The sequence below is a fragment of the Epinephelus lanceolatus genome, chromosome 22 (assembly GCF_041903045.1).
Source record: "Epinephelus lanceolatus isolate andai-2023 chromosome 22, ASM4190304v1, whole genome shotgun sequence".
NCBI classification, from domain to species: Eukaryota; Metazoa; Chordata; class Actinopteri; order Perciformes; family Serranidae; genus Epinephelus; species Epinephelus lanceolatus.
Window position 1 is genome coordinate 16817911 of NC_135755.1, and position 25033 is coordinate 16842943.

A 25033-nucleotide genomic window follows, 5' to 3' on the forward strand; every position below is an offset into this window, starting at 1 on the left:
CTTTTACTTTTTAAAATCGGTTCAGCTGAAGTGACTTTTACTAACCAACCACTTGTTCTTTTGTTTACTCCAAACTTTGCCAATGCTGCTGCCAGAAACATGAAAAAAAAACAAGAAACTAAATATGGAAAACATGAAATAAAACAGGTTACATTGGTAAAGGCTAGAAAAGATACTATCAGACACTGACACAAAAATTATCTTTATTCTACTATGTGTAAAATTATAATGTAAAGGTGAGTGTGTGGACCAGTTTCTTTAAAGGTCTGCTTCAAGACCACTAGAGTTTTCTTTTTAATCACATGCTGAGTCATGTGCTTTATTTAAAACACCCTTTTTGTGATAAACTTAAATGACATCAGAGAGAAGCTAAATTCATCTTTTATGAAATTATCTTACATTTCTTTGAGTGTACACAATGATAATGTGTGTGTGTGTAAGGGAGAAGGGAGAAGAGATGGGAGGAAACTAAGAAAGATGGGAGGAGATGTCACCTACCTCACTGAAGGTATAAATATAAAGATTTGCCCTGTGATATGAAAGAAGGAACTTATTTCATCCATTGCAGCTTATTCATCTGGAATAAAACGGATCTTTGTGAGTACTTTGCTTCATTTTTTCTACTAAATAGTAGGCTAAATGTTTTCATATGACAGAATCAAAAGGCTTAATCAAATTCAAAATTTGTGTTATGATTGTATACATTTTAGATTATTGCTGTGTTTCAGTAGTGTTAATAGTATGTATGACTTTTATTTTTGACTTTTATGTATGACCAGTTTATTAAGCTGAATACATTTGCAACAATTTAAATCAAGACAATGTTTAGATCCCACTTGAATCTTTGTCAAAATACTCAAAAAGCTGAAACACACCTTTATTCATACATAATGTACACCAATACGCTGACAAGCTCTATGATGGCAGGTGTGGTTGACCATCTAAACCACTTAGGGCGGTAAAATAATTGCCAATAAAAAATCAAACATAAATTAAATATAAATATAAATAAATTAATATAAAAATGTACATAGGGGAAAACAGTAATACAACAGCTATACTACAAAATATATAATATATACTATATATAACATATACCTCAATTTATAGAATATATCAAAATCAGTCCCATATATCAGTCTACTTCACCTGCGTTCAAAAATGTACAAAGTTAGAGACAGAAGAAATTTTAAATACGTGACTATGACTTGCACAATCACGATTTCTTATGCAGGAGTATTGTGCTCAGTATCTGGTAGAACAGAAGACTCCCACACACTGCCTTTGCATTCAGTACTTATATTATGTCAGTAATTAGTCACATGAATTTCTTTTAGCAGTATCAGTGAAATTAAATATTCACCAGCTTTACTGGATTCATAGTTACAGTGAAGAATATTTACAATGCATTTAAAACTGCTATTATCTCTTTTTTATTAAATTTACTTAAATGAAAGGGGAAACATCGATTTTACTAGGGCTGCCCCCGACTAAGAATTTTCCTAGTTGACCAATAGTCTTGATTTAGGGCCATTAGTCAACTAGTTTATGATATTAATGTAATTATTAAATGATATATTTTGGGCGGGGCAACACAATGGTTTGAGTTGAAGGTGTGAGAAAGAATAGTATCAGTAACACTGTTAACACTGTGCTACATTACAGAGAAATACAAAACCGTACTAATGAACCTTCATTAATATAGGCCTATATTTTATCTACAAGTGCACGTCACACACTGAGCGAGCCGCCTGTTAATGATGCTGTGGGCTAATGGGCATGTAGCTACTGACATGTTTCAGATGATACGTCATGTTTGTAGTCGACCAGTGAAGGTGAGTTTACATATCACCTTGGGTTCGTCCTTCACCTTCTCAAAATGATCCCACACTTTGGATTTCCTGCCCGACATGTTATTAACTAGCCTGTGGAATAACCGCAGGTACCAGCCCTGGAAATTAGAGGCCGCACACATGCTGCGTCTTTAACCACCTGGAAAATGCGAGGTCGGGCGCTGGGTGGTATTCTTGTGCCTTTTTTGTGCCAACTGTCAAGAGCGCGGTAGCCAGTTGCGTCTGAGGTTGCTATGCAACCTTAACAAGCATCATATAGCCTATTGACCTGAAATCCTGAGTGCAGAGCTGATCTTCTTCCAGGCGCTGTTTATAAGTGTGTAGGCCTATCGTCTGTGGGACAGATGTAAAGCTCTGGGTAGCCCTGCACTAACATGATCAACTTTTCTGTATTTATCAGACTGAATATTTACAGAAAAAGGGAAAGATTGTGATTGGCTGTGATTGGTTTGTAACAGGACTCCTATCTGTCTGCTGAGCGTGGCCTCTTCTTGTGTCTGTCCTTTCAAATTAAAATCCCGCATGGTACAGTCATAAAGGTTTTGATTTATTTTGACCAAGTGCAGCTCCTGATAGAGTTCCATGATTTTTTATACTGCGACGAAGCGACCAATGAAATCTTGCCAACGAATGACCTTTCAGGTTGACTAACATTTGGTCGACTATTAGGGGGCAGCCCTAGATCTTACACATCAGAATCTGTTTATAGTTGTTGGAGGTCTGCATATTTGAAGTTCAGACCTCTGTAACCTGCTCCTCATCTCTGCTTTAAGCTAGCATTTTGAGGCTACATTAGCAGCTACCAGCATAACAACCCAAATCTTTGACCGAACAGTTACCGTTAAGTTGCTATTGGATAATGTAAGTGCCAGGCTTTGACAGTGTGTGGAAAAACAGACGATATCTATACTTTTGCTGAATCGATTTTGATCCTTTTGACAATGTAATAGAAGTGCAAAACTAAATCAGTAAACTTTTAACAATGGCTCAAATGACTGCAGTATGCGTCATGTGAAAGGTGAGACCCATACAAAATTACAAAGCAACATACAGCACAGCTTTAAGCATACACTTCCATTAACAACTTCATATAAGGTGGAAATATGTCACGTTTTTTCAGCTTGTTCCACTGCCCCCTAATGGCCAAAAAAAATCAACTAACAACTAAATTATATTGACCCTTTTTTTTTTAATTCTGGGTAGTTGCCAAAAAACTGAAAATTTTTAAATTCTGAGTCCACTGATAATCATCATAAGTGTTTACAGATTGACAATATTTTCATAGAACATACTAACAATCGACCACCTTTTCTCAGGCCCTTTTCTCCCTTATTGTTACAAAGGAATCATTAAGACGTGCCGATGGGGCAGTTCATATCCAAACGTGACAGGTCGGTCCCGGGTGTTCACTATTCAGCCAATAAAGAAGGACCTCTCAGGTACTCTCCACACCACTTTGATGCCAGCAGCCAGCAACAAAATGGAAACCTCCAAATTCCTCCAACCATCGTGGTCTCAGACGTGGATTCAAGGTTTGTGTTTTTCCAAAGCAACTGGCATGTCCTTTATTCCATATTTCAGAATTAGTCATAAGTTCAACTTTACTTTAATTTAAATAATTCCCGGTCATCTTACAAAAGTGGTTCCCAACTGGTCCAGCCACAGGGTCCAGATTTCTCCTTAGCCACTGGTTCAAGGTCCACACGGTTTCATATAATCAGAGTCATACTTGCCTTTGGCCATGCCATTGAGCTGGTTTGCTGTCTCTATTAAGTAGCTGTCCATTAATCACTCACTCTACAGCAGGAAACGGCACTTCAAAGTAAAAGCTCTGTGTTGGAAATTCACTGTACTTCAAAAGTGTGTTCAGAATGGACCCACGACCCACTTTTGGACCACAACCCACCAGTTGGGAACCGCTGTCTTACACTACTTACTGATTAATGTCATTTTGTTGGTTTTTAAGTTAAAGTCATTGATGGCTGTTATATCTTTTGATGTTCTGCGAAAGTTAAAGTGGAGAGAGAGGAGATATTTTGTGAAATAGGGAACATTAACCTTCGAATTATGGAAAAACACAATTAGGAGCATCTAGTGACCATTAAGGGAACTGCAGCTCATGACAATACAAATTACCTTCTGCATTTACTGCAACGTTTGCTGTTATTTTTCCCTGTTTTTCCCAGTGGCTTGGAGCACCGGGGCTCGAGGATGGAGCTACGGAGATCCTCCTTCTACAGCACGTTAGACCTGGTGCCACAGCTGGAGCATTATGCCAGCACGCTGCCAAACCAGCAGGCGAGGAGCCGACCATCTCTTGAGGCTCTCCGCAGGGCATGTGAGGTAAGTTTTCCACCTCTGGGGAATCCTATCTAACCGCAGTTTCAGAACCAGTTGGCTATTATCTTTCTATCCAGCAGATATCCAAGCCAAGACATTCTCTTCTGTGTGCCGCTCATTCTTTACAGTTTGATTAGCAACTCGTGACAACTAATAAAAAGCTAAATCATCACTAGACGATAGCTGATGGGTTCCAAGATTGCATTTCAGCCAATGCGTTTCGCCTCCATTGCCAGCAGCGCAGTCTGTTCACATAGACTATGGCGATGCCTCACAGCGTGTATCTCAAGTAGCTTAACGTTTCATCAACTAAAATGTAATATATCTACAGCCTTTTGCCTTTCCTTCTAAGTTTTGCAGACTGTCGCTAGCAGTGGTTAGCATGGAGTCTCTCTAGCAAGGCTAGCTCCACAAAGGAAAAGTCTTGGAGGAAAATAGAGAATTTAATAATGTGTGGACAGATTCATTAGCTTTCACCACAATGCTACAAAGTTAACTTTCTAAATAAATAAATAAATAAAAGTAGCCAACTGTAGAGCAGCCACCTTGTAGTAAATCATAGTAATGAATGCTCATTTAGACCTATTTGTAATGTTAATGGGCTGATTCAGACGTAATAGTCCGTTAACTTTTATTAAAATGTGATTTACGGCTCCAGACAGATTTTTTGGCCAATAATGTCTCTTCTGAATAGGAAAGGTTGCCGACCCCTGGTCTAAGGGGATTGACTCGCCTCTGGAGCAACCTCAAGTGACCATTCAAAGAACTGTAGTTTTTGGCACTCCCCCTTAGCTTCCTTTTTCAGCCCTGGAGGTTGCCGCTGGAGATATACAGATACATTGCACATTAAAACAGGATTGTTGTGGACCTCAAAATTTTATCTGCACCTGTATTGGTCTATGCACGTCAGATAATTTGTGATATTAACTGTAAAATAGGCCAAAGTTTATCAGTATGCAATTACTTAACTCTCATACTGACATAGTTTAAAATTTCTGGGGGTGCCACTGCAACTCAGGCTACAAATGGAAACCAAACTGCTACTGATACCAAAATCTTGTACCATTGTCTACAGATCCAGATGCAGATATCTGTTTGGAGAGTTTAATCCAAAAGTGAATAAATTCCAATTCCTGTTATTATCATCAGGGTATTTGATTTTTTGTTTTTGTTTGTATGAAATGTATTTAAGGAGGAGGAGGCGGGTATGCAGGTCACCACCATAGACCCAGGAGTTAGCCATCTGCCAGACAGTGGATATGAACAGTCACAAGCTCCACATGGGAAGGCTCCTGTTAGATTTGGCTGGGTGACTGGAGTCATGGTGAGCATAACTTATGTGTGTCTGAGAATATACAGTATAGTGTTTGAAACGTGGACAAAAGCTCTACGTACTCCTTATTTCATTGATGTCAACACTTGATATATGAAATTATGAAATCTTGCTCAGCTGTTTTTATTGAACTTTTGTCACAGGTTCGTTGCATGCTGAACATCTGGGGAGTCATCCTGTTTCTCCGCCTATCTTGGATCACTTCTCAGGCAGGCATTTGTGAGTTAATTCATCCCTCTGTACTTCAGTCATTTTTATTCCCCTGTTCTGTGAGTAGAAAACTCCATTGTGTCACTCCCACCCTCTTATCTGTAATGGATTTACCTCTACACATTATGCTGCATGAGAATAGTGTGTGCACATTGCTCATAGAGCTTAATCTCAGGTGCAGGGTAAAACCTGAAGTTACAGAAGTACTTCACTGTTGGAAAGATGGCCCTTCCATAAACTCAGGCAGTGAAAAGATGGAGGGAAGTGTCCCACAGTTGATTTAGTATCATAGTAATGATGAATACCTTCATTCGTCTCATCTCAGTGTTGACCTGGCTTATTATCCTGATGTCTGTGGTGGTGACCTCAGTAACTGCCCTCTCCATCTCTGCCATCGCCACCAATGGGAGGGTGACCTCAGGTCAGTCACTTCCTGTGTCTCAAAATCTTTGCTAAGTCATGCACTAAGGTTTTAAACATGATGTACACAGTACTGGATCTCTTGTTGAACATTGTTGTCAGGTGGGGCGTACTTCATGATCTCCCGCTCTCTGGGTCCTGAAATTGGTGGGCCAATTGGGATGGTGTTTTCCTTTGCCAACGCTTTGGGCTGTGCACTCAACACCGTTGGCTTTGCAGAGGTGGTCCGTGATCTAATGCAGGTACTTATTATGCTTCAGTGCGCTAAAAAATAATATATAGGCCTAATAGTTTGTTTAACATGGCCACTAAGAGTATATATTTGACAAGAACCCCCTGATAACACACCTTCATTGTTTTCTGCTAATTTAGGTGCCATGCCATTGTTCTGACAGCCCAAAATTCTAAATTTCTTTGACAGCCCTTTATCCCAAAAAAAAACACCCATTGCTCTGAAATCTTGTTTCTCCAAAAATACACACTCCCTGCAAGTTAGTTTCAGTTTCCCAGCGGAGTTTGAGCCACTGAACCCAGGTGTTTTTTTCAGCAACCTGTCCCTGCTTTTCCAGCTATTACAGGGAGTGAGTATTTTCAGAGATATGGGACTGTCGAGCATGGGTGTTTGTTTTTGTGATAAAGGGCTAGGATAAAGGTCAGCAAAATGGGCTTTTGGTCTAAAGGGACATTTTCGAACTAACAGTTTTGGAATTTTGGGCCGTTTTAGCCCTATCTTAGCTCTCCTCTGAACTTTTGGGCTTCACATAATAGATGTGCTCCTTTTCAACTGTCTAACAGAATTTTTACAACTTGAAAAGAATAAATGAATTTGATTTTACAGATATATATTAATAAGAATGTGAACTCAAAAACATTTTAACTGTTAAGCAAAGACCCCTCAATGACTCCTGATTTGCTCTTTATACATACAACAAGTCCTCCAACTCATACAACCAACACATTCTCACTTTGACCTTGTCATATATCAACGTTTAGTCATGGACTTTTCACGTCCAGATACAACGTGAAAGGTACCCTGGGTGTGTTGGCTGTTGATGCTCTGGGACACCGTGTCAAGTTCTGCCTGTTACATGCATCTTTTTTCAAAATACACTTCTGTTACTATAACTCTGTTTTTGTTGGTGTCTGAAGCCTTAAGTCACTGCTCACGTGTTGGATTTTGATGACTAACATTGTGAAATGGTTGCAGTTGTACCAAAACTACTTCTATATGTTTAATCAACAAAACTACTTCTATAGGTTTAGGCTAAAAAAACTACTTGGTTAGGTTTAAAAATAATCATGGCGTGAGTTAAAATAAGTACGTTTGGTACTAATGTAACATGACAAATGTTATGTGGCATACAACATATTTATCACAACATATTGCATACTCAAAACAACTCAATGTTAAAACTTGGTTTTAAACAGGACATGTACAACGGTCTCCTGGATGAAAGCCCTGTGTTTGTTTGATCTCTTCCACTCTACAAAGACTTTATCAGTCTTTATACCATATTAGCATACTTCCTCCTTTGGTCCTGTCATAATTACTACAGCCACTAGAGGTCGCTGCCTCACAAAAAGTATGGGTTGTAAAAAGCTAACAAACATATGTGGTAGTATTTTGGTGGAGGACAGTGTCTTCATTTCATGTTTCTGTTTTTCTGAAGGATGTGCGAATAATTTGGTTGTATTACTGTAGGAGTTTGGTGTTGTCATGGTTGATGCAATCAATGATGTCCGTATCGTGGGCGTGATCACGGTGACTATTCTGCTGCTCATTTCATTGGCTGGAATGGAGTGGGAGTCCAAGGTGAGTACATGCTGACACACTTCACTTTATTTGCTGGATTTCTCAGATAAATCTACTTGTCTCTTAAAATGTTTTACTCAACATGATATCATTTTCCTTTTTTTCTTCTCTTTTGTTTGTCTCTGTCTCTCAGACCCAGATTCTGTTCTTTATAGTTCTCTTGGTCTCGTTTGCCAACTACTTCGTGGGCACAGTCATACCACCCAGTCTGGAGAAAAATGCCCAGGGAATCTTTGGATACCGTAGTGAGTTCAGGCTTCTTGGGACAAACTACTCCCTTTAATTACAGCTTGTTATCACCAGTTTTAGAATATGTATATATTATATACTTTATCAGCAGATAGTAGAGCGTTGTTTTTTGTTGTTTCCTGTCATCAGGTGAAATCTTCATATCAAATCTGAAACCAGACTGGAGAGGAGCTGGACACAACTTTTTCAAGATGTTTGCCATTTTCTTCCCCTCCACCATCGGCATCCTGTCTGGAGCCAACATCTCCGGAGACCTCAAAGTAAGATGAAAAAGAAATCAGACGTATAGGTTTTACATCACAGCCACCAAGTCAAACATGAATGCTGACTTGTGTATTATTTCCTTTTGCAGGACCCTGCTACTGCTATCCCTAAAGGCACCCTCATGGCCATTTTCTGGACTACATTCAGCTATCTAGTAATAACTGCAACTATTGGTAAGCTAGTCATTCAAAGTGACTTTATTTTGTCATGATTTTACTTGTCATTTGATTGGTTTGATTATCTGGTTTGGTGGGGATTATTTAAGGTGCTGGTACTTTTAGAGAGGAGATTGGAAGCATGTGGCCTGAGGATTTGCCACCCATATTAAGGGCAGTGTCATCAGTGTACTGCATGAGCACAAGAAGGTTGATGTGCTCAAAATGGTAGAAAGAGGAGACAAATGACAGATGTAATCAGCATGAGAAATTCATGACATCACAGAGGACCCTTCAAACCTAATCATAACTCAGCAGGTCGCCAATATAAAGACCCTTTGGCCAGGACAAACACCTCCTAAAAAACCCCAATATTTTCAGGTTTGTGTTGGAACCTCCAGAGTCATGAAGACCTTGAGTTTTTACTTGTTAGCCATTTCCATCTCCTTGTAAAGGACCATATGTGTTTTCTGACACTGATTTGCTGCAGTGGCAATGAACTTTTTTTTGGTGTATACAAAGAGTCCTCCAGATATGAGAGCTTTCTACAAAAAAGGGAATGCATTCTCCAACAACTATTCCAGAAAATTAAACCTAGTGAAGACAATAAAGCAGTCATGTGGCTGTGTAAAGAGTCTTTATTCACACCCTGCTTGGCAGCAAGTTCATCTTGGACTCAGAGAGTTTTCAGAGATAAAACAATAATGTCAAGTTGTTACTTTACATCATGACTATTCTTGAATTAGGACCACTTTAGTCAAAGAAAACTTTATTTCTATTTGTAGTATCATATTTAACAGTATGACTCTGTTCTGGGGCCTCTCTGCCTTTCCTTGGGCCTATGCAGAAAGCCGCTTTCCCGTGCCTACATGGAAAGCCTATGGCAGAGAGAGCACACCTCTTTGCCCTTCCATGTGCAAACGAGGAAAGCCCGATGCAGAGAGAGCAAACTTCCCTGCCCTTCCATGTGCCTACATGGAAAGCCTAAAGCACAGAGAGCAGCAGAAAAGACCCCCCGGGAACAGAACAGAGCAGCATCAATGACAAACAGAAATGACATTGATAAGTCAGACATGGCATGGAAAGGAGGAGCTGGGGTGGAGGCAGCTTGCAAAGCAGCTTGCAGAGGTAGCAGCAAAAGTAGGTAGGGCAGAGCAGTTTAAATAGGGCGCCCTGAATGAGATTTGCCAATCGGTTGCATAGAAAAAAATCATGTGATCTGGAATGTGAACTGAGCTTGACGTCATGTCCTGCCTGACCTAACGCTACGCTCAATTTTCATCTTCGTCCAGGGTCGTGTGTGGTGCGGGACGCCTCTGGTAATATAACTGACCTTCTGACTGGAAACGTCACTGATGGCTGTGTGGGTCTGGCTTGCAACTTTGGCTGGAACTTCACAGAGTGCATCCAGTCACAGTCTTGTGATTATGGTCTGGCCAACAATAATAAGGTACTTTTCAATCCAGAAGACCTTCTGCCTATCATGGATTACAAAATATAGCAAATATTTTCTCAGTCCAAAGCTCTTACACTGGGTTTGTAAAAAGAGCCGGTTTACCCTAAAGGTCCAGTGTGTAGGTTTATGGGGGATATACACCAATCAACCAAAACATTAAAACCACTGACAAGTGAAGTGAACAACATTGATCATCTTATTACAATGCAATGTTCATTTGGGAAACCTTGGGCTCTGACATTTGTGTGGATGCCACCTGATGTGCTCCACCCACATAAACACCAGTGCAGACCAGGTACCCCCCCTCATGGTAACGGCACTCCCCAGTAGCATTGGTCCCCCAGCAGGACAATGTGCTATGCCACACCACAAAAACTGCTCAGGAGGGCCCAAGGAACATGATAGAGACCTCAAGGTGTTGACCTGGCCTCCAAATTCCCCAAATCCGACTCTGATCAAACATCTGCAGGACATGCTATTACCCCACCTCACAACCCATAGGACTCAAAAGATCTGAAGCCAACGCGTTAGCACCAGACACTATAGGACACCCCCCAGAGGTCCTGTGTCTATGCCTTGACAGGTCAGAGCCAAGTCCGGTCCAAGGCGGACCCACTGTGGGTCGGGGGTACCTCTGGAGTACCAGCACGTCCCTCAAATGTTCAGTCAGATTGGCATCTGGGGTATATGGAGGCCTTGAGCTCTTTGTCCCATTCCTGGGGTCATTCCTGAGCAGTTTTCGTGGTGTGACGTGGTGCATTGTCCTGCTGGGGGGCCACTATCACTGACAAGTGCTGTTGCCATGAGGGGGTTTATTTTGTCTGCAATGGTGTTCGGGTGGGTGGAGTGTGTCAAGTAGCATCCACATAGATGCCAGGACCAAAGGTTTCCCAACATGATGTTGCACTGTAACAAGATGATCAATGTTATTCACTTTACCCACCTGTTGTTTTAATGTTTTGGCTGATCGGTGTATTGGTAGAGTTGGGATATGATAACCATGTCTTCTTTAGTGTATAATCACCTGAAAATAAGCATTGGTTTTGTTACCTGAGAATGAGCTGTTTATATCTACATAAGGAACAGGTCCTCATTTATGGAGATCACCTTGTTGCACCGCCATGTTTCTACAGTAGCCCAAAATGGACAAAACAAACACTGGCTCTAGATAGATTTTCAAATTGTCCACCGTAGTAAGCAGCCCCTTCACAAGAACTATCAGGAAAACACAGGTTTTTTTTTTTTTTTAACCTGAAACACCTTCATTTAGTTTTTCACCTGCTCCATTTTTTTGGTAAAAACTTCCTGAACGATGAACATTGAAGGAATTCTTACCGGGAGAAATTTCACCTACTTGCAGTCTCCAATCCCTCACCACTAGATGTCACTAAATCCCCCTTAATCTTACATATTGTTCCTTTAAATGTTGATGTTTTGAATTTGTCTGTGTCTATAACCCTTGCACAAAATGTGATAATGCATTCTTAATGATGACTATTCCAACCAGGTACTGGGCCAAGTTTCAGGTTTCTATCACCTCATCACTGCTGGTGTCTTCGCAGCCAGCTTGTCGTCAGCACTCGGCTTCCTCGTCTCTGCCCCTAAAGTCTTTCAGGTGATTAATTGTGCTTTTATTACAGAACTCTGTTATCAACTTAAGTAATAAAATGAAAATTAATGAGTCATTAGCTTTAAATGGTTGTACTTTTTTAGTACATTGAAAGCTTGGTATAATTACACTGCATTTTTAAAGATGGTTAATGCATCCCTCTTTATTGTAGAGTATCTTCCAACTGGCACACTGTCTGTGTATGAAGATATAAAATGTAGATTTTCTTTGTTTTCACCTCTCCAGTGTTGGTTCATTAAAGAAAATGACCAGCATCACCTAACTAACACCTATATTACGGCAATTTTTGAGCATTAGACCCTTGTTATGAATTTAGATACAAGGTTTTCCAGGATTTGTTCCATTCTTGAACTGCCAGACCATGACCACATTGACAGAAAAGACTATGGTGGAATTTACAGATTAAAATGTTGTATTCATGTAGCCTTTTATGGGACTTGTAAACTGTGAAAATTATCCCTCAGTAGGGAAACATGCTAGAACATTTACAAAATAAAAAGTCCTTGTTGTTTTGCTGCATATCTAACGTTCGTAGAAATGTAACAAAATCTAACATGATGCACTTATTTATGAGCTTATATGTTCTGCCCTATCTGCCAGTGTCTGTGCAGAGACAATATCTACCCGTACATTGGATTCTTTGCAAAGGGTTATGGGAAGAATGATGAGCCACTCCGAGCCTATTTACTCTGCTACGTCATTGCTGTGGCCTTCATTCTCATCGGTGGGTGTGATCAAATACTGCCGCTGTTTTGTTGAATTATTGATTCACATATTTGTTTTAAATGGTCATCTCTTCACTTTCTTAATTTAGCTCTGGATTTGTAATGTGGTTTTGATTTATCTCTCCCTTATCATTACAGCTGACCTGAACAACATCGCAGCCTTGATCTCCAACTTCTTCCTGTGTTCCTACAGCCTCATCAACTTCAGCTGCTTTCACGCTTCAATCACCAACTCCCCCGGTGAGTTACCTGTTTGTTATTGCCTTCAGAAAAGCCATGGTTTAAGGTTATGAAATCATTGCGATTAAAGGGCCAGTGTGTAATATTTGGCATGGTTTATTGTCAATCTGAATCTGAATCTGAATCTTCTACCCATTAATATGTTTATACAAGTGTATAATCGCTATAAAATAAAATTTGTTTGGTTTTCGTAGCCTTATAGTTATGCTTTTATATATATATATATATAGCAAGGGCCTTGCTTTAGAGAGGTCGCCATCTTGCGCCGCCATGTATGTACGGCAGACCGAGCGGACAATCCAGCCAGCCAGAGAACGTGTTTCGCGTGTATAAATAAACCAACGAAGACAGCGGAAGGAAGGAAGAAGGAGGAGGAAACAGCAGAGAGTGTTAGTAGTTCGTCGACAGAGAGTAGTGAAAAGTTTTTTTAGTTATAAAGTTTGCGAATGGACCACGCTTACCACGCAACAGAAGAGAATGAACCCAAACTGTCATCTGCGAGGAAAAGAAGACGCAACTTCACTCCTTGTGATGCACTCTCTGCGGCGCTTTTCCTCCTGATGATATATCTCCCCAACGATGGTAGCAGTAGCACTGAATCCCATTCTGTGCATTCAGCCTCTCTTCTCACCCACTCAGCATCCACATGGAGTTCCTCATCTGTATGCTCCGGCTCAAACAGGTATGGCTCTGGGTCTGTGTCCGCTACAAGAAACTCTTCAAAATCGCGTTCAAAGTCGTCCATTGCAACTACTATAGTCCGGAGATATCGCTAGGCTGAATAAACAGCTGAGCTCTGTTTACCGGCTACGCTGTCAGTCAGTGTGCGGGCTGGAGATTGAGCAGAGAGGGGAGGGGGGTCCCCACTCAGAATGGTAAATGAGTGTGTGTGTAAAGTTATGAAGTGTGTCTGTTACGCTAGAAGAGTCAGAGTTTGGGACGGAGTCTTTTACCCCCTGGAGTGTTACCGGAGTTTTTGGAGTGCTCAAATAAACGGGCCTCTTTCCTGAACACTCCTCTGGTCTCCTGCTCATGAGGGATTCATTACAATATCGTAACATGGCTTAGATTTCTAAATAAACATACTCGTCACTAGATAGACCTACTCCTGAAAAACTCATGCGCAAGGCTTTTTGTCCCTACGAGGCCACTGTCATTTACCCGATGGGAGGGGTGAGCGAGTGAGCCCTGCAATTTAGAATTTGGCCACTGATGTCACTGTTTTCAACCCATTTTACACACTGGCCCTTTAAGGTATAATGCGGCTAACATTAGTTGGTGGTAGGAAACAGGAAGAAAACAGCTGTCTCCTGCATAACAATACACACTTTGCCTGCCTGCCTATGCTCCTCCAGGCTCCCTCCTAAGAAGTTTTTTCCCCTTTAATTTGGTGTAACCATGTGTCTCCCATTTTTGTCCCAGTCTAAGAGCCAGGTTAGTCACTTTTTGCTTAGGAGGGTTCCCAACTGGGCGAAATTACCTGGAAGTATCTCCGTGGCAGCCATGACAAAAGCTGGTCAAATTCTGTAAATGCTTAGGAAAGGTGTTTCAGTGCTTCCTGTCTTATCTCCTTCAGCATAGGGTATGCTGGACCATACTTTAGGAATAACAATGGAAGTTAAGGTGGCAGAATTGGGTGGGAGGGATGCTGGATGGGCCCAACAACCACCGACCGGGAAGAGGGGTGACCATTTCTTGAATTGAATTGTATAGTTTGTACATCACGCCTGGCTGTAAAGGGTCCCAATCTATCTGGCACTGTATTGGTGGGGATGGTAAGGACACAAACAGCTCCTCACATTTATTCTTGACGTCATGTTATTTCATTGTGATGAAGGAAAAAGATATAGGACATAATTGTTTTGACTGTTTGACCACAGCTAGACATTTGCCCTCTGGCTGCCATATTGGACAATGGTGTGGCCATCCAGTTAATGTAGACTCTTGGAAGATTAGCCAATGAGCTAAAAGAGATCCAGATACAAATAAAAAATGTGCCACCTGCCGATCCTCTACTAATCACTGTTACCCCATTTAGGTTGGAGGCCGTCATTTCACTACTACAGTAGATGGACAGCTTTGTTTGGAGCAGTGATCTCTGTGGTGCTGATGTTCCTGTTCACCTGGTGGGCTGCTCTCACAACCTTCTGCATCATCTTCTTCCTGTTTGGATACGTCAACTACAACAAGCCAAGTAAGTTCACCAAGTCAGAGCCATATTATTTACAGAGGAAGAACCCTCTCTTACTTTTGTCTCTCATACTTGTGCGTGTGCTTTGGTATGCGCAGAGGTAAACTGGGGTTCGTCAGTCCAGGCGGGTACATACAACATGGCCTTGTCATACTCTGTTTCGCTGTCTGGCGTCGAGGATCATGTCAAGAATTTTAGGTGAGTGACCAAAGACCACAGTTATATCACGCATCGGTAATCCTAGTCTAGTCTATTTTTTAGCTTGAATTTGATCCCATACACATATCCCACGTGTTTACATCTAATCTGTTTTCTTTCAGACCGCAATGTCTTGTCCTGACTGGGCCACCAATTCAGCGACCAGCCCTAGTGGATTTTGTCGGGTCCTTCACCAAACACATAAGCCTCATGATCTGTGGAGACATAATCATGGTCAGTCATGCCATCTCAACAATGTTGCTCCTGAAAGGAAAATAGAGTGCCGATTCATATCCTTGTGTTTGAGAAAATATCCAGTTTTCAACATCCGTACAGCTGCTTTTTGTCTGACATCTTTTACAGGTTATGCTCAATGTCTTTAGCTTGCTTTTATATCTGTCCTTATATCCCATTGTCCCCTAGGAGCAGGACAGGCAGACTCGGCCGCAGGATACCACAGATTGGTTGGTGAAGTGGATGAACAAGAGGAAGGTGCGCTCTTTTTATACTCCTTTCAACGCAGACAGCCTCAGAGTTGGAGCTCGACACTTGCTACAGGTAAAACATCTTTTATTTGAGAAGCTGCAAGTGTTCAATAGTATAAGGCACATTTACTGGGAATTTATCTGGCTTCAGATTCTGTTTTAAAAGAACAGTGTGTTAGGTTTATGGGGGTTTAGTGGCATCTATATGTTTATTTAAATATCTAGAATGGTGGTTAGAAAACAATACTGCTCCACAATGTCAAATGTGTCAGGAGCCTGGGTCTGAGTCTTCTCCAGACTCTTCCATGTACTCCTACCATCATAGTCACTGGAGTCCAAAGACATGCTCTAAAGAGCCATCCAGTCCAAGACAGGCATGGAGAGAATGCTGTGCAGAATGCTGTGATATGTGTGGAGTGCATTGTGTCTGTCCATGAGACACTCAATGGTCTGGCACCTGCCACTCCAAACTCACTAATTCGCTGTGAATGCCAGCCAACTGCAACAGTTACCAGTAAACAATAAGTAACCTGTAAAGCCATATTTCTTGATTTACACACACCCAGCAATATTTATTTTCACACTCACATAAAAAGGTGTTGTGATGAGCAGAAAAGTTGGGCGAGGCCGTTTTTCCACCAAGGAGTGGTTTTGGTGCAAAACAAGTACTTGCAATCAATCCAGAATCCTGACAAAAAAACCCTAGTTTGACTGATCACAACCTGCTTAAGGTAGAGGTGAACGTTTTCAATTTTTCACCAATAAGGTTCTGGGTACCCCAACTTTCAGCAGCTGTCACAGATTTTCCTACAGGAGTTGAATTCAAATCTATCAAATCTTATTAGACACCTTTATGAGCACATTGATGAGGAAAGTTTTTGTTAAGGATCTTACTCCCAGAATGGCCAAATGTCTGATAATATTCCCTGACTAGAATTTGGTTTGTCTGTTCTGGGCTACTGTAGAAACATGGCGGTGCAACATGGTGATCGCCATAGACGAGGACCTGCTCCCTCTTACAGAACGGCTCATTCTAAATAACAAAAACACAACAAGTTTTATTTTCGCGTGATTATACACTAAAGAAAACATACTTATTATATTCCATGTCTGCCAACATATCCCCCTAAATCCTACACACTGGACCTTAAAGTTGACGAGAATTGATACGATGTCATCCTTGCCATTTATACTTTTTTATATTTATATTTCTTCCCATTTCTTTAGTACGCATCATCTCTTGGGTGCTAAATATTACTTTCGATAGAACATTCAATCATCCTGGGACTTTTTGGGGCTTTTTGTGTGTTTTTATTTGTATTTTCTTTAAAACCTTTTCTCTTAATTTGACATTTTTTCAAGGCTTCTGGTCTTGGAAAGTTAAAGCCCAACACTCTGGTCCTGGGCTTCAAGGCAAACTGGAGGGACAGTACTGCTGAGAGCATTGAAGATTATATCAACACCATATAGTAAGTGTAGTTAAAGAAAAGGGGAAACATTTTGTCAACTGTCTCCCACCTTAATTAACTCGTCTTCCCCTGTTGTTCTGCAGTGATACCTTTGACTCCAACTACTGTTTGTGTATCTTGCGGATGATGGATGGATTGGATATCTCTGACCAGTTTGATTTTGAAGGTTGGAAATGAAGACTTCATAATCTCTTTGAATTTTCTCTACATGCTTTTGTACAACTTGGTGTATTTATTCAACAAAAAAAAAATGGTGAAGGATGTAATGTCTGCCTTTCAGAGAACCAGGGCTTCGAGTCTGATGAATCTGTTGAAAATGATGACCAGCAGTCTCCTGAGAGGTTATCAGGTGAGCATGCGTACAGATTAGATCAGTGGTTCCCAACTGGTCCAGCCACGGGTCCAGATTTTTCCTTAGTCATAAGTAGTGATGGCCAAATGAAGCCTCACGGACCACTTTCTTTATTTTCTGACCCCACTAGATGGCACTCTTGGTTCAAAGATAAAGGCTGAAGGACTTGCAATGAAGTGTGCTTTCAAACCTTTGATGAACAGACAGCACCATCTGGTGGCTTCAGAAAATAAAGACAGTGGTTTATGAGGCCTCATTTGGCTATCACTACACACAACTTGAGTCCAAGTCATGTGACTTGAGTCCACACCTCTAGTAAATATAACTATTGCTCTGCACTTCATTCTTCCTCCTCTTGCCATTGCAGTTGATGACATCTCAGATAGAGGCGACAGTGATCAGATCAGGACAGTGTTTCAGAATGACCAGGGGAAGAAGACCATCGACGTCTACTGGATAGCTGATGACGGAGGTTAGATCTGAAAAAACAAGTACAATACACTGGTTGTATGTTGACTCTATATGTGTGATAATCAATATATGACATTTTAGTCTTTGTTACTGTAGTTTAGTACTATAATGGTCAGTGGACACAAGGAGGAGTGGATTGGACACTGAGGCGTGACGTTAAAATGCACATTGAACATAGCTCCTCTTTCTGAACTGCAGTATTTCTCTTCTCTTTTAAGGTCTGACTCTGCTGGTGCCTTACCTGCTCACCAGGAGGAAACACTGGCACCACAGTAAGGTCAGGGTCTTCATCGTAGGAGATGAACAAAACATGGAGGAAGGCCGCAACGAGTAGGTTTTCTCAGTTTTACCTTTTGGGATACGTAAATGATAAATAATAGTGAATAATACAAGTTACTGGTGAGCACAAAATGGCTCCCTATGGTGCTGGGTACGTCTTGTCAATAAGTCCTGTACTTTGTCTATTTTTTCTAAACTACAAATTTAACTCACAATGCATCTATTTGAAATTAAACGTCAATTAAGTAAACAGCAGTCAACGCTGACTTTTAGTGTCACACAGGACATTACCAGCAGTCTCACGGGTAAAAGTCTGGTGTCTGACCCATCCACCCTCCCTATGTGGACTTTCTTGCTGTTTAAACTAGTGATGGCCAAATGAGGCCTCATGAACCACTGTCTTTATTTTCTGAAGCCACCAGATGGCGCTGTCTGTTCAACAAAGGTTTGAAAGCACACTTCATTGCCAGTCCTTCAGCCTTTATCTTTAAACCAAGAGCGCCATCTGGTGGGGTCAAAACGTAAAGAAACTGGTTCATGAGGCTTCATTTGGCCATCACTAGTTTATACTATCTATGGAGTTGTAACACTAACCACCACCCACTACGTGGTTGTTGAACCAGGGAATTCATTAAGAGGTTGTAGTCATTTCAAACCTTTTCTGTGAGACCAGGTTGTTGTTTTTTAAAGTCAGATAGTAATATCTTAAATAACATGCATACATTTATCCATGCTGTTTAATTGAATGCTGGTAGATGTATGATGGAGCGTTTTCGGCAATACATAAATCTTTCAGAATATTTTTAGACTTACTCCAGTTTATGGATGCTTTTCTGTTGCAGTATATGACAGTCTGTGGAGACTGGTGTGCTGACACATTGATCGTTGTTTCTTTTAGGATGATTGCTCTGCTGAAGAGATTTCGTTTGGATATTAACGACGTTATAGTCATGACGGACAGTGAGAGGCGTCCACACGCCAAGAAGTATGTACAAAAAATCGTTGAATTCACTTTCATAGGTCACAACACGCATTGGAATCTGATCAGATACAGATACAGGTCGGTTTTAATCTCTATTAATAGGCTGTGTTTTTCATTGTTTTAGGTGTAGCTTTATTGTGAACAAACAAATGAAAAACCATTAAAGTTAGTATTTGAATTTTTTTGACTCTGGCTCCTCAAGTGGGGCTTTCCTAAAGGGCACCCTCATAAATTTTTCCACACACAAACAAATGATATAATCACATAAAAACTTACGGTTTAAAATAAGAAAAGTAAACCACTATGGACTTTTAAAGGGATAGTGCACCCAAAAATGAAAATTCAGCCATTATCTACTCACCCATATGCTGATGGAGGCTCAGGTGAAGTTTTAGAGTCCTCACATCACTTGCGGAGATCCCAGGGGAGAGGGGGTAGCAGCACAACTGCACCTAATGCAGGCTGACGGCGCCCCAGATTCAAACGTCCAAAAACACATAATTGAAACCACAAAATATCTCCATGACTGTGAGCGCGGTGCACAGAGAGGCATTTGGAGCTACAAGCTACCATGAGGCTAAAAACAGAGTTCAAATGATGTTGTTTTTCCAAACAACTTTTTATGTCGGGGCTTCAGGACACCTGGATCACTATGGACGAGCAGTATGGAGATATTTTGTGGTTTCAATTATGTGTTCTTGGACGTTTTAATCTGGGGCACTATCAGCCTGCATTAGGTGGAGTTGTGCTGCTACCCCCTCTCCCCTTGGATCTCGGCAAGTGCTTTGAGGACTCTAAAACTTCACCTGAGCCTCCATCGGCATATGGGTGAGTAGATAATGGCTGAATTTTCATTTTTGGGTGCACTATCCCTTTAACCTTAAGAGGTCTTCCAACCTTAAAAGACCAAGATTAGAGTTCTGTATTCTGTATTTGTGTCCTTCACCACATACTGACTTCTGTCCCTTTTGTTCTTGCTGTATCTAAGCCTGAGTAGGTTTGTGGACAGTGTTGCCCCCTTCAGGCTACATGATGAACAGCAGGAAGGCATCTCAGTGGAGGAACTGAGACAAAACGCCCCCTGGAAAATAACCGACAAAGAGTTTGAGGCCTTCAGACTTAAGGTGTGTGTGTGTGTGTGTGTGTGTGTGTACATGTCATTCATGTGTAACAACATGCTGTCCCTTCTGATGTCGCCCACTGTGAATAAACTCTGTCAGATGTCTCTAATTAATTTCCTCCCCTCACAGTCTGAAAGAAAAGTGAGGCTGAACGAAATCATCCGGAGGAATTCCCAACACGCTGCTCTCGTGCTTGTGTGAGTACAGAGTTTACATCATCATTTCAGTTCAGGACATGACAGCTTAATGAAATTATCAAGGCTCATTAGATTTACTGCACACTGGGCAGATTTAATACACATGTTGCAGTTTTCCATTGAGATCCTGAACCTCCTCATCAGGGGGATGCTCCCCTTCTTCGTTTTTAAGAGAAGTAATTAAAACTTTAGAGGATCATAATCTGGTAATGAATTAATCTGCGCATGCTCCAGTTCAAAATGACACCAAACGTTTCTATGGATGTCAGTTTATAAGACAGGGCAAAAATGTGGCCGCCACAGATGGTATGTTTCCAGAAAACTTATGGCCTCTTGTGGCAAGTTAAGGGGCGTGAGGAGTCAGCAGTCAATGACGGTATAAAACGGTCAGTAAAACAGTTTTTTTCAAAAGCTGTGAATCACTGCAACCACAAGAGGTCCTTCTCATCCACATACACACACAACCAAGCACACGGAGGGGTTAATAGCACCAGGGGTGGGCTGGGGTTGAAATTCAGCCCGGGAGCTTGATTTGGAGAGGCCTTTTTTCCGATCGCACGACAGACACAAGTGGAACCGTAATTTCACTTTATTTGCAGTATAAAAACAATCTAATATTATTAAACACAACCCACACAGTAGAGTGTATATACATATATAATAATATATATACAGAATATAATATAATTCTATGCAAAGACCTATTGCCAACCCGGTCCTGTACCTGGCACTGTTTTTTTGGTGGTTCCTGCTCCACTTTCCTCCTTCTTCTCCTCCTCTTCTTCCTCCTTCTCCTCCTCCTCTTCCTCCTTCTTCTCCTCCACCTCCTCTTCCATCTCCTCCTCCTCCTTCTCCTGTCCCTCCTCATCTGTCTCTTCCTCCTCCTCACTCCTATGACTGGCATTATCCTGTCCCTCTGCATCAACTCCGCGACTGACACTGGCCTCGTCAGCTAATAATAACAATAACAGCAACAATGATAAACGTTATAGCAAAGAATTCACAGTGTTAGAACACAAATACAATATAAAAATCAACATAACAAAAGCGCCACACACACACACACACACACACACACACACAGTAAATGAATTACTCACTTTAATGTATTTTTCTTGAGCTGGTAAAAATGGCTATATATTAATGTAGAAACAGAACACAGCTGTATAGCCTATATATTCAAATATTATCTTTTTAACTTTGAACACAGACTCTCTCCTGAAATAGGCTATGTTTTCTTTTGCAATAAAGAAATTTGTGCGTTTTTCTGGTCAGCCAGTATGGATTTTATTTTTAATTGATAAAGCAGATTAATGATTTATGCACGTATGGTGTAACATTGCTGATAGGCTACCTTTAATGTTCTGTGTGCCCTGAACACATCCAAAAACACAAACTAGAGGTCTCAATGGACCTGAAAATTACAACCCGACCCTGCGGGTGTTTAAGCCCAGACCCGACGCAGCCGACACACCAGCATTAGCCTAATTGTCTGCCCGAAAAAAAGGAGGCCCGAGGCCCGACCCGGCCCGAGTCATTTGCATATTTTTTATCCCCCCTTTATATGCAAAATATTAGATTGACCCAGTCTGATGTTCCACTCTATGCCACTGCCACCTGCAGCTGCGAGGGCAGGCTGCTGCGCTCAACCACGGCTGCATTTTATGTGGTAAAAAAACGTTCTGACCACCGGCCGGTTCGGCCTGGAACAGACCGGCTGTTAGGGAATACTCCCAAACCTCCCTATGGCCAGCCCGCCCCTGAATAGCATATAGTATTTGCAAGGATGCATTACTGAATGGGCCTGCCAGGCTGTGGGCCCAGGTAGTGATGGCCAAATGAGGCCTCATGAACCACTGTCTTTATTTTCTGTAGCCACCAGATGGCGCTGTCTGTTCAACAAAGGTTTGAAAGCACACTTCAATGCAAGTCCTTCAGCCTTTATCTTTAAACCAAGAGCGCCATCTGGTGGGGTCAGAAAATAAAGAAAGTGGTTCATGAGGCTTCATTTGGCCATCACTAGGCACAGGCCCCGGGGCCCAAAGTTTCAGGACGCTCTCTGACCTTCACCTGTAAAATGTCAATGAAATTAAGACATACTGAGGAAGAGACTTGAAATAACCACAAGGAGACAAACTGACCTAAATTAGGCACAGAATGACCTCAAAGAGACGATACGAGAGAGAAGATATGAATTTACCTCAAGGTGACACGATATAACCTTGAATAGAAACAAAATGATCTCAAACAGATACAAAATGGATTCAGAGAGACACAAAATGACCAAAAGAAGATATTAAATGACCTCAAAGTGACACAAAACAACCACAGGGAGACACAAACTGACTACAGAGAGACAAACAATGACCCAAAAAGACATAAAATTTCCTCAGTGAGACACAAAACGAATACAGACAAACACAACTTGACCAAAAACAGACATTAAATGACCTCAAAGAGACACAAAATGACCTAAAAAGACACCACATTAATACAGAGAGACACAAAATGACAAAAAAAAAAACACTAAATTACCTCAATGAGAAACAAAATGATCTCCAAAGAAACACAAAACAACCACAAGGAGACCCAAACTGACTACAAAAAGACACAAACTGACCTCAAAGACACATAAAATGACTTCAATAATGCAAAATTACCTCAAACAAAAATGACACAATGTGACCTTTAATTGACACAGCAGGCATGAATACAGGCCTCTCTCTCAGCTTCAGGAGATGAAAATGATGTCCACAGGGATGCAAAACAATACACAGATATGGTCTCTTTGTATTCGCTACAAACCACAGCATGCACTCATTTGACTTTTTCCTCGTAAGTCATGTAAGAGCAGTTTTTGTGCTTGTCATGCAGACTTGTCATGTACATGTAAATGTTTTTCCAGGAGCCTTCCTGTGCCACACAGCGACTGCCCCAGCGCTCTGTACATGGCCTGGCTAGACACTCTGACCTGTGGCCTCCACTGCCCTGCGGTGCTGATACGAGGAAACCAGCAGAATGTGCTCACTTTCTACTGCCAGTGAATCCTGGATCCTATTTTGAGACACTTAATATAAAGCCACACAAACCTAATGAGTTAAAAAATGTTTGTGCAAGGACCCCGCTGACGAGACCTGGATGGATCTACAACCTGGAACAAAAAGTGATACAAGCGCACCCAGACCCAAAAAGAATAAGTTTCATCCAAGTAGTGAAGTACACAGACTGTGTTGTCCTGGGCTGTTCACAGGTTCCAGCCTTGCAACAGCCAGTATGTGTCCATCAGCAGCTGCAGGCACTGCAAATCTGACTGCACCTAAAACCAACATGAGGTGACTTCAGAAGGTGTTGACCCTCCGTGAGCCTCCAGGACAGCTTCCCAGTCCCCCTTAAATTGTCAGTTGAGTGGAGAAGGCCTTAGCATATTAGCCATAGCTTAATAGCATCATTTAATACATTTGTGTGGGAGTATCTACATTTGTTATGCTTTTCTAGTCCTTTATTCAGGTTTTTATTTTTATCTTTCACCTGTCTATGTTTATATATATATGTACTGTAAATATACATATGTATGCATTATAGTGCCGTTAAGGAAAACTGAAAACTGACCATATGAAATGATCTAAGAAAATTAAATGAAAATCAGAAATTAATGAAAGAAACGTAAAAATATAAAAGAAACACAAACACAGGATGTGTCTGCAATCACTCCCAATTTACTAAATTGTGTGCATACATGTGATATTTTCCCAGAAATTCTCTCCTTGTCAGAACTAAATGAACAGTTCATTTAACGGATTTAATCACTGTCTTTCCAGCCCATTCTCATCCGCAGGTTGTCAAATACCAACTCTTTGTCATGCCCTATGGCGTTTGATATCGGCACCAAATTTATTGTTTCTTATTTGTGAAATTAAAGTAAATAAAAGCTTTGTTTCCACTGAGGGAAATGGTTTCAGCTTACAAAAATAGACAGGAGGGCTGCGTCACCGCGACGTGTAGTTACATTTCTTGGGAGGTGCATATGAGGCTATGGCGTAGGGTACGGCGTAGCCTCTACATCAACACAGAGCCTACGCCACAGGCACAGTGTTGATTCGACAGAGAAGTATAAATCCCGCTTAAGAAGCTCCTGGGCATCATTGTTTTCCCACTTTGCGGACATTTTTGGCAACTGTTATTCTTTGAGTTAGCTGCCAACTGCTGCGAGTTGCTTTTTAAAACTCCCAGTGGTTGGTCGCAGACATAACACATTGTCAAAACATCACACTTGTCCTGCCCATGGTCCCGTCCTGCCGGCTGTCCCTTTCACACAGACATCACTCCAGTGCTGTTACTACCTCCACTGTCAGCTTAAAGGCTTAACTTGGTCTCCCCTTTCCATGATTGTACCTTTTTTACAGAATGGCAAGGCGGCGTTCCAGCACAATATTCCCACCTTGAACAGGGAGTATAAAGTGGCTAATGTGTTTCAGCTGTGTGTCACATAGAGATCCTTAATGGTGTGCATCATTATGAGGAGGCATTGGTATCTGATGACCTGGGAATGAGAACAAGTTGATCTGTTTCTGGGAGAAGTCTGGCACTAATTCTAATAGTT

General features: G+C 41.3%; 1 protein-coding gene across 1 annotated transcript; it reads left to right on the forward strand.

Annotated features, from left to right (window-relative positions):
* Nucleotides 1–549: 549 nt before the first annotated feature.
* slc12a10.1 (solute carrier family 12 member 10, tandem duplicate 1) lies at nucleotides 550–24458 on the forward strand. Its single transcript, XM_078164437.1, has 28 exons — nucleotides 550–597; nucleotides 3197–3385; nucleotides 4040–4196; nucleotides 5386–5517; nucleotides 5670–5745; nucleotides 6062–6157; nucleotides 6259–6398; nucleotides 7859–7969; nucleotides 8103–8214; nucleotides 8348–8478; nucleotides 8571–8655; nucleotides 9930–10087; nucleotides 11601–11708; nucleotides 12324–12447; nucleotides 12587–12688; nucleotides 14727–14882; nucleotides 14978–15077; nucleotides 15200–15311; nucleotides 15501–15635; nucleotides 16925–17031; nucleotides 17115–17197; nucleotides 17312–17380; nucleotides 17751–17855; nucleotides 18073–18184; nucleotides 19032–19118; nucleotides 20104–20239; nucleotides 20366–20433; nucleotides 23339–24458. The coding sequence occupies exons 2-28, from the start codon at nucleotides 3216–3218 to the stop codon at nucleotides 23475–23477; spliced, it is 3111 nt and encodes a 1036-aa protein (XP_078020563.1). The 5' UTR covers nucleotides 550–597; nucleotides 3197–3215; the 3' UTR covers nucleotides 23478–24458.
* Nucleotides 24459–25033: the final 575 nt, after the last annotated feature.